This window comes from Dermochelys coriacea, chromosome 1 (genome assembly GCF_009764565.3).
Source record: "Dermochelys coriacea isolate rDerCor1 chromosome 1, rDerCor1.pri.v4, whole genome shotgun sequence".
Taxonomy (NCBI): Eukaryota; Metazoa; Chordata; order Testudines; family Dermochelyidae; genus Dermochelys; species Dermochelys coriacea.
Genome location: NC_050068.2, coordinates 107,377,426 through 107,389,836, shown reverse-complemented (window position 1 = coordinate 107,389,836; position 12,411 = coordinate 107,377,426). Strand labels below are relative to the sequence as shown.

At 39.2% G+C, this 12,411-nt stretch overlaps 1 protein-coding gene across 5 annotated transcripts in view; it reads right to left on the bottom strand.

Moving 5' to 3' along the window:
• MYO16 (myosin XVI) overlaps positions 1–12,411 on the bottom strand; it is a 627,399-nt gene that overhangs the window by 67,743 nt on the left and 547,245 nt on the right. For 4 of the 5 annotated variants that reach the window (XM_038387064.2, XM_038387062.2, XM_038387063.2 and 1 more), the window contains exons 30-32: positions 11,818–12,064; positions 9,662–9,969; positions 7,083–8,267 (exon numbers count right to left, since the gene is read on the bottom strand). In XM_038387064.2, coding sequence (XP_038242992.1) covers positions 7,083–8,267; positions 9,662–9,969; positions 11,818–12,064 — 1,740 coding nt within the window. The remainder of the gene's footprint in view (positions 1–7,082; positions 8,268–9,661; positions 9,970–11,817; positions 12,065–12,411) is intronic. The other variant, XM_043509217.1, reaches the window with a different exon arrangement.

The window sequence follows — 12,411 nt, the reverse complement described above, 5'->3', positions numbered from 1 at the left end:
AGTTGTTCACCATCTTCACTTGTATGTTACATCCCTGTGCCCCAACGCTTTGTCTATTTTGCATCTTTTCACGTGAAGATTCTCCTGGACAATGTTTCTTCTCTACGTTTGCACAGCACCCTGCACAATGTGCCCCCAATCCCAACTGCAGCCTTTTGGTCTTGTCACTATATAAATATTTACTACTAATGCTAATAAAATATATTTCTGGAATTACAAAAGGTTCAGGGAAATTCTCTGAGCAAGAAAAGAGGCTAGGCAGCAAGTTTCTTTGGCCAACTTCATCCCCCTTGTGCTGCTCTAGTAACACAAAGGCAACACTACTACTTAGCTAGAGAACTCCCGTAGCATGAAGGAATTTCCAGCATGGAACTGGTGTTGCTAGCTCCTATGCTACCTCCTCAGTAATCCCCTGTTTAGGGGGTCCATGGCCAACCAGTGCAAGGCTAATTTAGAAGTGACTCCAGCATCAAAGAGCTAAGAGCAGCTCTCTTGATTTCCCCTACTCTGCTGTATCTAGTAGAAATTGGGCACAGCCCTAAATTTGTAGAGTAAATTACTCACTTGTGAATTATTCAGCGGTATCCACATATTTAATCTGAGGATTAGTCACAGAAAATATCTGAGTCAGACTGAACTGTGTCAGGTAATTAAGCAGATTTATATAAGCAGGTACTGATCTATGCCAAAGAAGTATTTTGAAGCTTAATTCATTAATATTTTAAAAGTGCTTTGAGATCCTGAGCTAACAAATGCTATATAAGTGCAAAGTATCATATTATCATTTCCTCAGTACTCCTGGATAAAAGAAGATAAAAGGTGACAGTATATCTTTCTATAGTGCTCACTATTTGTAAATTCTTGGGTTTTGTTACAAAAGAAGGAAATCTATTATATTATAATGTAGGAATAATGAGATGCAGATATGAATATTATCTTTATTAAGTTGCTTAAGAGGAAGGGTTGAGTAGCTTAGAGGATAAAGTACTGGGATTTCATCTCTCAAACCCCAGGGGGAATTTAATTTCCAGTATAGAGCTATGTTAGCTACCAAGAGTAGTTTACTTTAATCTGCTCATAGTGGGGAATTATTTACAAGCTATCAAAAAAATACCCTCCTCTGACAGGACTTTCCTTTACAGAGACAAGAACCAAGTTGCTATTTTCCAAAGCTCTACCTAGCATATAAAGCATGTTTGTTTGCTAAGATCTAGCTGGAACTAGGATGCCAAAATATCTGCAATACCTGGGGGCCATTAGTAGCTTTCTGACCATCATTGGATAATTATATTGGATAACATGGAGTTGCTCATTTGCATGGAAGATTATTTGGGAAATGTCTGACTCAGGAAGCGGGTAAAGAAGGGACCCAAAATAGGTAACGGATGTGGGAGATGCCCATAACATTTTATGAATATTACATATCTATCTGATTGTTATTGTGTTGCTTGCTGTATGATTTCAAAGGGGGTAACTCAGACATGAGCTGGCTTGCACACAGACAGAAAAGCAGACAAACACTTCTGATAGCCCCCTCTGCCCCCCATTTATTGGTAATTAAAGGACAATGCAGAGAGCCAGCTGCATTGAAATCTATCCCCAACCCATTTCTGGTGGGGCTGCAGAAATCAGTTTAACCAGGTTTAAGAGATAAAAGAGCTTTGGGACTAATAAATGAACAGCCTTGAAACACAAGGGGAAGACACAGGAACTGAGTGGAAGCAGACTGCACCCCAGTTCCTAGAAGTGGGAGTGCCTTGATAAGTTATGATTACCTTAACTTTAGGTAAGACAGTTATCAGTGTAGACTGTTGTGTTAAAACTGTTTGCTCTTGTAATGCTCTGTCCTACCATTGAGTTTAACCAATACTTTATTTTTGAAAGACTATTTGGGGTCACTGTATTCATCATTAGCTCCCAAAGGTAAGATTATTGGGGCTCAAACCCAGTAGGACTTGCTGAGGAATCATGATCAGGATACTGAGCCTGGGTCCCATTCTGAGAAGGGGAAAATCATGGGATTTCTCCCCAAAACAGATGAAGAAAAGAGGCCTGTCACCTGGATGAGGACACTTGAAGAGACCTGAGAGGGAGTCAAAGTTGCAGCTAGTCTGGAACTGTGACAATAGGTATTGAAACTTTTACCTTTGAAATCAGTAGCATAATCTAGATAGCAGTGATGGTTTTGTGGTTACGGCACTGAAGTGGGACTCATGAGGGCTGGATTCAAATCCCTGGTAGGGTGACCACCGGTTCCAAAATGCAGAGTTCAAGTCCCGGTCCTGGGCTGAATGACTCTGGGATAGCATTTGTCCCGAATTCCCCGCAGTGCTGCTCCGCACCTGCCCAAGGCTCGGGGTAGAGGGTAGGGTAGCCTGCCTCTTCCCAGCATGGGGGTAGAGGTGGGCCTTAGCCCCCCATCCAGCCATGAGGCCCTGCCTCTGCTCCTCCTCTTCTCTCAGAGGTCCCACCTCCTGGCCAGGCTGGAAGGAGCCGGGCTGTGGTAAGAGCTGCTCAGGGAGGCCAGGACCCTCCACCTGCAATGAGTGGCACTCTCAGGAGGCAGGGACATGGGTTGGGGGCTGCTCTCGGGCACTCCAGCTGCCCACTCAGGACAGATGGAGAGTTTGGGACTCCCCACAGCGGCCTGAACTCCTGGGCATCTCTTACCATGGCCTGGCTCTGATTTCCAGCCTGAAGAGGGGGTGGGTCCTCAGGGCAATAGGAAGAGCAGGGCAGGGCCTTGGGGAAGAGGAGGGATGGGGCCTCAGAGAGGGCAGGGCTCCTGCATGTGTCCTGCTTTTGCCTTTAAAAAGGGGTTGTCACCCTACTCTCTGGTCTGTCATTTAACCTCCCCATGCCTCAGTTCCCTACTGTCTGTTTTGTCTATTTAGATTGTTAACTCGTTGGGGTAGGAATTGTCTCTTGATATGTAAATAGTATGTACATAAATTAGTACAATGTACCCTGATCACAGCTGGGGCCTCTAGGTGCTACAATAACATTAATAACATTAATAATAATAATAATAACATTAATATAAATCCAGCCCAGTTCAGTAGTCCCTGAAAATTATTCCCATCTGCTGGGTGTTATGTGGTCTATGTGAAAAGAGCGGGTGGAGTCTCAATCCAGTACACAGCAGGCAAATATCCATGTCCCACAAAACCACTGGTTAGCATCCTGATTGGTAATTTCAACAAAGAGGTCAAGAAATGAATGACCAGGAGAGTCTTTTCACCCCTTGAGATTGTTCCTCCAGGTCAAGACTGAGGCAGACTATTGAGATTTGCTTGCTCTGTCTCTATTGTACTTCTGGGAATAAAGAAAGAACTTTAGTCTCCAAGGCTGTAAACTAGTATCTTTCACACTTTATTTTAAAAAAGTAAATTAACTACTATGGAGAGCTCCAAAAACATGCCTTACTTTTAGTGAGAACTCTGGATGAAGTCTTGGCCCTACTGAATAGCATAATGTCCATTGACTTCAAAAGGGCCTGAATTTCACCCTCTATTTTGAGCTGAAGTCATTGATTGGATTATATTCTCTTCAGTGAAGAGAATCACATAGTAGTAAACTGAAGAACACTGTTCTGGACAAACCTTTTAATTTCCATGCACACATAGCATCACCTACTATAGATAAATCATTTCAAATAAAGAGAATCTGGGGAAAGAGAGGAACCTTGGAAGAGCTTAAAATACACTAAACAGAATAAGATATTATAAAAATACTAGACAAGCCAAGAAGTCATGCATTTTCCAATAGAGTACTTCAATTTTTGCAAAAAGCAATCCACTTTCTTATGTTGCTATCTTATTAAAATGCACCAGAGGTTAAATGAAAGGTAATATTTATAACGGCTGTTACAAGAGAAAGGAACTGAAGATGTGCAGTAAACTAAAATGTGAGCTGTAAAAACACACTGTATATTTGTCTGTTTCTTTGATGCAATAGATCCTTTTTCTCATCAACAATTTATATGTAACAATTCATATGTAACTGCACTTAAATTTATACAGTAGCTTTTATCTAATAAAATATTGATTTTAAATTTTATGGTATATCTTCTTTGAACTTTGATCTTTCATACTTAGTGCTGTCTTGATGAAATATTTAGGAGTCCAGTATTTTCCATGTGAAAGGTAAATTCAGAGCCGCTAGTTGGTAGGCTTAGTTGATACACTAGCGTCGGTTCACAGGATACCTGAGCTGATCTCCATCTTCTGATCACAGGTGATGAAAAATGAGTTTGTAGAAATCTCTAAACCTGAGACAACCTTTTGTGTGGATCATAAAAGCCAATTTGCAGTCTCTGCTGAAGTGGGCCTACCATGCTGCACTAAAAGGGAAATGGTTAGGTGCATTGAGAATGCACTTCCACTCTCAATCTAAAAACCACTTCTGAGCCAAAGACATAACGGTGAGAGAAACCAAATAAATTTGCTCTCCATATATGAAAAAAGCCAAAATATTTTCAATGTATTTTGTCAAATGTGTGTAAAGACTCTGTGACATCCACTTTAATGAAAATTACTAAATATATTTACTTAATATCTCCTAATTTAGTTTGATTCTGCTCTATTATAGTTGCATAAATTAACCCCACTGAAGTCAATGGAGCTGTGCCCATAGAAAATGCAATATACAAAAAGTGAGAGGATAATCAAGCCAACTATACATAGTTTTTCATTATGTTTGAAAATAGGAAATCAGACCCAATTTAAATATGCCATGAATATTTACACAAACAAAGCTAATTACTGGGCCAGATATGGGTTCAAAGTTGGAAAATAGGATCATCCATTCAGTAATCCCAGATTTTAAATTAACAGATTCTGGTATCAGACAAACTGTTGACACTCCTACAGACTAGGACTATCCAAGAAGGACAGCTGGCATACTACTCTTTCTGGACAGAAGCTGCTGGATATAGTGCACTGCATATTTTTTTTGGTATGGTCGTTATTAAATTAAAAAAGTAACATTAAACCAGATGACCAGACTCCACTTTTGAATCAGACATTAAAAGACCTGCCAGCTGCATTATTAATATAGCTAAAGTAACTGCTGACATCAAAATGAACTCTAAGAATTCATAATTTGCATGCGCACCAGTCTGGAGCATCACTATTCTGTACAATAATAATACATTAACAAAATATCCTAAACTTTTTGCTCCTTGCACAAGGTGAATGATTGAATAAGGATCTGTAAAATATTATGGTCTCAAAAATATGTATGTAAAGTGACAAGCTTCTGGCTCAATTGCATCAGGTAAAATGGACTTTGCTCTGCAATCTGAAAACCTGGTCACCAATTAGGCATTGTGTGTGTGTTTCGTTGCAACCCTTCTTGCATTAGATTGGAGACTTAAATTCTTCTAAATTGAGAAACATGGTTGCATTATCCAAACTCATGTCTTCTAGAAAATATAATAATGAAACTCTGAACTGAAGTCTTCAAATGAAAGTAAATTTGCTCTACGACATAGCTAACCTACTGAAATATACAAAATACAGCTTTGCATTCAAGATATTGCCATTGAATTGACATTGTAAACTCTTCATATGATGTACTATCTAGTCATTTTGTTTAAACTATTGGAATGTGAAGAAAAACATTTAAATTTGTAGTGTAAGAACTGACTGGTAGAAGAAAAGTAGACATTTCAGAGAAAACTTGAGGAACTGCATAATCTGCTCATACATTTTCTGCATTTTTATTCCCTTATTTCTCACAACTACAAGATATATATTTTATTAAAACAGGCCATTTGTTTCTAATTCATCTGCTTCTGACACAGGTTGTTTTATTTTGTGGGCCAGTTTCTCTGTGAAACTGGAGCAATAGCAAAGTAAGCAATAAAAAAACCCTATCTTCCCTTTGTGATCTCAGGGTAATGTTCCATATTTATAACTGTTTATTGAGGAAGCAACATAGCCAATGACTGTTATAAAATAGGTACCTGAGCTGGAAGGAATACCTTAAAACAGCCCACAAGGAATCCGCAAACTACCAAGCATTACAACTTGGGGTTGTGTATGGATTTTTTACATTTCTTTGAACCTGAGCTATGAATAGTTTCTTTTAAAGGTGGTTGAAGAGGTAGGCATAATGTTTTATTTTGGCATTATTTTGCTTTAAAACAGGCATTGTTTGCAAAAAGTTGTGAAAATGAAAAACAGAGATTCTCCTGACTGTAGTACTTCTGAAGAACAGTGCCAGTGAACACATTCTCTCTCTCTCACACGCACGCACGCACACACACACACACGTCAGTCTGGCAGTTAGCCAACAAATTGAAAAGAACATACTGGTACTCCAGAGATGTTATGCTGAGTAATTTGTAGATCTATTTGTGGTCTTTGTTTTCAAATGTAAATATTTTTGTAATTTAATTTTATACATATATTCTCTTAATAGTTGGGATCTTAAAAAATCTAGTTATTATTATTAAATACCTATATTGCCATACTTTCCAGAGCCTCCATCAGGAAGATGAGCCCATTATGCTAGGTGCAATACAAACACAAAGGTAGACAATATCTGTGTTACAAAGAATTTACATTCAAGAGGATAAGTGGCACATGGAGGACAGGAGAGCAGGAAACACAAAAATCTATGCAATGTTTATGTAAAAATATACATTTTCCTCCTTTGCTTTGTACTATATGAATAAAAAAAGTATCAGATATCTCAGACTGCCCCAAGAAAAAAATCATTACCTAGCCTACTTTAGCCACAATCAGTTAGCAGAGTTCATGTAGGTGGTGGCAGAGTGGGACTTGGAGAGGGAGCTGATGGAACAAAGGGAGTGTATTCACTGCATAAGCATGAGTGTGGAAGAAAGCATGAGGACATTTATGGGGGAAGTGGATGCTGGAGGCTGGCATAGTTGGTGAAGGTGCAGTTCTGACAGTGTGACAGAAGCGTTACTTACTTACCAGTGCTTTTCAGTTCACTTTTAAATTTAATACCACAACCAAGAGAACTGGCACAAATATTGAGGTACAGATATTATCAACTGAGTTTGTGCAGAAAGAACACATAGTAAGGTGAAGTATTCCAATCAAGCTTACCTTCAGGCTCCCTAATCTTTCTTCCTGCCGCAGACTTTCGAAGCATACTCCGTCCTGAGTTGAACAAGCTAGTTAACTCATCAAGGGGACTGGTCAAGGGTCTTGAGTTTGTTGGGCTATATGGAAGTGTAGACGATGAGTTGGAGTTTGATTTCCTGTTCTCAGCTCTTGCCACCTTTACTGGGTAGTAAGGCAGCTTGGAGAATGGGGAAGATGAACCTCCAACTTGAACAGGATTTGGTCTCTGAGGTACTTTTGATGGATCTGAGTTTGTTCCTGTTTTCCCTGTATTAACCAGAAAAGTAGCACAAGTCTCTAAGGGGAAAGTAAAATGTGAAGAAGGTCGATAGGAAACAGATGGGGGCATAGGAGGAGGTGGAGGAGGAGTTGAAGGAGGAGATACTCTGCTTGAAACATTAAATACAGCCAAACCTGGGGATGAAGGCCTTTCATTCTCCCCTTTCTGGTTTTTGGAATATTGTGGGGATAGAGGACTTGAACCCTCTGACTGCACCGGGTATTTTAGATTTGTTTCCAGGACAGGAAGCTTTTTCACTTCTAGTGGTGTTAGGGGTGATTCATCAGAAGCAGGTGAGCATGTTACAGGGGTTGGAGGAAACACAAGAAGTGGGGGCCTATGGGGAAGCAAGTTTGGGAAAGGGGCTGGAATGTCATAAGAGTCTTTATAGACCAAGGCTGCTTGATTATTTGCATCAAGTTCTTCAACTGGTACAGAGTTTTTGCTCTCAAACAACAGCGGAGGAGATCCAGTCACTAATGGAACCATCCCATTACCATTGCTGCCTTCGTCCGGTAAAAAATATTTCATCTCTTCATAAACAGACTCTCCTTGGTCTGGGCTTTCTGGTTCAGCAGAACTATTCATCATAGCATTCCCTACCATTTCAATATACACTGGCTCAGTTTCCTCCTCTTCCTGTGACATACACAAACTCAACGTACTGTGATGTGGCCTATCAGCAGAAGCTGCTCTTTGTATTGTCATAATGTCATGACCACCTGTTTTAGATACTACATTTGAATGTTTCACATCCCCAGGCTTTTGGCCAGATATCTCTTCATAAGAACCACTGAGTTTTGTGTTGGGACTTCTTTTTGGCTTTCTGGGAGGAATCTTTTTCATGGTGCTATAGTCATCACTGTGTGGCCTTGGTCGGGTCAATACTGAAAGGGAAATATATATATATATATATATTAACAACAGATCAAGGTCTTGAGTCTTCTGCAAGATAATGGCTTACAAAGGTTTTGTACTTAAACCTTAATTCGATAGCATTCAAGATATTGTAATGAGCTCTGGTCAAAAGCTAACCCGCACACATATGGAGTAAGATATAAGACTCGGGACTTTCTGCTTCAAAAACCACTGGCCTCTATCATTGGAGGTGAAGAGATGGAATGTTGCCTTGCTATCAGTAGTACTAAAGTTTAGTCATCAAAGTAATCAGAAATACCGGAACATGAGGGAGGGAAGCAGCACAAAGAAAGTAGAAACCACACACAAGGCCCCTGCTGTGAAGTCATACATTCCTGAAGGACATTCTCTCAAAGGGTTTAGAACTGGCATAACCAGGTTGTAGTTACCCTCCTCACAGCCTGTGGTGCAGAAGGCCCAAACACTGTGCAACTGCTGCAGTTTCACTGAACTGGGATAGAACATGGACTGGAACTCTCCATCCCTTAACTGCTTCTCTCTCCTCTGGAGCACAAGGAGCGGTTTCAGGGGTGGATGGACCAGAAGGAGGATAGGAAAGATGAAAATAGATCTGACATAGATACATCAACCTAAATTATCAGGCAAAGAGGACATGCAGGGCCTCTAGCCACCATACTAGTGGCTACAGAGTGGTTGTATATTATTTCCCACCCCAATTGCAGCAGAGGAAGGATCTGCTAGCCTCTAGGCAAAATCTGATTACTCGGGCTTAACAAGGGAGAGTGAAAAGCATTTCTTCCTCTTTAATTTGAAGGAAGGCAAGGGAGCAAGACTACTTAATCAGAATTGCAGTTGACACACTGAATGCTTTGAAACATTTGTAGACTTTCATTCTATTTCAGTATGATCTGCGTACCATTACATCCAAGTTCACCACATGTGAATTCTCATATAAGTCACTTAACTCGCAACTCAAGTGAGGCTCTTTGGTGTGGTTTATTCTTGTGCCTTCATATTAATGTGTAGAGAAAGAGTAGATAATTTAGAGCTAACCTGGTAAAATTCAACATTCAAAATGTTCTACTTTAGCTGTCAAAAGAATTATAACACTGTTTAAAAGGTGAAATAAAATAGTTAATAGGGCAGAATGGCTAAAATTGACACAGCTCACTTATCTCCAGGGAGAATTCTGTAAATAGGTTTTTGTTGTTGACAAACTAGGAAATTAGAACAAATGAATAGTTATTTTCTGATTTAGAAATTACTGATAAATTGGCAATTTTATTTACTGCCACTGAAGATATTCTAAGGAAATGAGACTTTATGAAGGCATCTGAAAATGTTTTAAAGATTCAGAGTCAAAAGATCAATGTTTGTGTGGGTTACTCCCTTTCTGCCTAACCTTCATTAGCTGTTTCCTTAGAAGCTGCCGACAGGCAAGCGCTAACAGCTTCATATGAAGCACTCAGTCGTGTGTTGGGGTCCCTCTTTGGTTTGGGAGGAGGCTGTTTCCTTGGTGATGGCAGGCTATTACTATCATCCATGCTGAACACAGAGTGCAGGGAGGGGGATCTGATGGATGATCCAGCCACAGAATGTACCAAGCCATCCACTGCCATGGGGACAGGCACAGAACTGGAATGAAAATGCTTAGGCATTCGGCAGCCGGCAAAGCTGTCCTCAGAGACTTTCCCACCCCTGTCTTCAGCTCTGAAAACACAGAAAAGATGCCCAGATGCATTATTCAAATGATAACAATGAACCTGTTCATGCAAACATAACAATGGCTTTTTGGTAAACCATCTTCCAACACCCCTGGTGTGCCTAGAGAGTGTGTAGTAATCTTCTGACAAACAAATCCAGATCAAGCTGCTAGCATTCTTCCATTTCCTGTGTTGTGATAAAAGAGGACACTGGATCTTTTTCACCCAAATACAGCTTTCCTCAAGCACTTTCATATTGTTGATCAGACATTCATTGAATGAATTGTTCACACTTTGATTGTTAAGCACAATCAAGAGCTAGGATTTCAATCTGAATGATCATTTCTGGGAAATGCATTTTAATAGAAAGTTACTGAGGCAGCAAATGCTGAACTTTCATCACTGTTTTCTAAAAACGACAACTAGAAATTCTACTTATGATCTTTAAAATATTATAACCTTTTAACAGATGAATTTGGCTTTGTGTTATATCCTACCAAAACAGCAACACAAGTCTTCTTGTTTAAGCTTTCCTCTATTATCATTTTGAGCACAAGTGTGGATTTTTCTAACTTATTGTAGTGATTGTACTTAAAATCTTTGCAGTTTCCAATATATACTGGAAAATAACGTTGCTAGATCAATTCCAACAAGCTGGTGAAAATGAGACACCCCCTTCCCCCGCACCAAATTCCTTCAACCTTAAAAAGCAAGAGTTACTTAGATTAAAAGTAACTGAAGACACCTTCCAGATGTCTAAAACCAGCCTTGTAATACAGTGTAGTAATGAACTGTACTAACTAAAAGATAGCAATACAATAACTTTACAAACAAGCTCTCCAGCATTTGTTTTTATATTTGTATTTCTGCATGGCAGATCACCAGCAGAGCTGGATTCAACTACAGGATATAGCCAGCTGCCCATATAGTACATGAAATAGCTAAAGATGAAAGCTTGGTGCTCAGTGGATAATTTGTTTTCAGTGTAATGTTTAATTACAGTCCTTCCTACAAAGGCATTTCCTTCAGTATATAATCACTGGGATATCTGAAGTTAATTAAACAGACCCACTGTCATTTTTACTTCAATAAAAATCATCTGACACAGTCAATGGAGGCAAGGGGGAGCTGTTTCTGATAAGATACAATGAGCTGGAATCAAGCTCCTGTGGAAAAATAAACATTCCTATGATCAGTGAGTTATAGACACAGATAATAAGTTTCTATTACAAAAACCACCTCTCCATGCAGGAATCTGTACTTAACATACAGGGATGGATGCTAGAATATTTGCTAGATTTGCTAGAATAGGTTCATTAAACTTCCAATTAAAGCTAAACATTAGGTGATTTTTTAAATGAGAAGAAAAGATCCTCTTGGCAATCTGTCTATTAGGCACATTTCTCAGTCTGGACTTCACGGCCTTTTTTATGCCTTCATAGCTGTTCCTGTTATCTTGGCACGTATCCAGCTGAATTTTCTAAGTTAGAGTTATTATTATTATTATTTATTAAAGTCTCACTTAAAATCTATTTCACTTATATTGAAACACTATTTATTTTTAAATGCTAACATGTCTGAGAGAGTTAAACAATAGTTATTGTATGTGTCGGTGCCTCCTGAATCAGTTATCTTGTACATTGTTGTTTTATGCAGCTAAAATTAATTACTTGATTTGGCTTTACAAACTAGAAAAGTATTTAATGAAGACTCAAGAGTCATTTAAGCATACATTTAAAGAAGCCAGAGTCAAGTTTACATATGAGCATTATTACTGCCATGACTAGCATGGACTGCACTGAGAACTTTAGGAAAACTGATTCCTACAGTTAGAGAAGTTGCTTTCCATCCTTACCTTTTGGGGGCTTCTTCTTGCCTGTTTCTAACCTCTAACTTTTCCCTATAGTAAGCAGGATTCATTGCATTGCGGAGCCGGTCATTTTCCCGAGCAATGTCAGAAGCATTCTGAATGACCAAAGCATCATATGTTTTCAGCCCCATATCCTCTGCATTCTGCAGAAAGCCTTTGATTGATGTGACCTCTTGCTGTTTGATGTTCATCTTCTGTAGCAAACGCTGGCGAGCTAGAAATCCTCTTACAACTGCCATAATGGAAGAAGAAAAAAAGATATAGATCAATGAGAGATAGAATTCAACAATGAATAAATTAATATTATTGTGCATTCAGCTGTAAATGGATAGTGTGAATAAATATCTAGCAATATCTTTTATAAAAGGAGAAAGAAATATTAGGCTTTCTCTACCAAGTGCATACCAAAATGGACAATATGCATTTTTTGCTCACTAATAACAATTCCTAAACTGAGGCATAGTAGTCAACTCATTTACCAGTTTGAGTTACCAGTACTCACTATTTAGTTTCACTGGCAATTTTTCTCCCCTTTGTTTATATCACACTATGAAGCTTACGCTAGGGAATGTGAGAGGA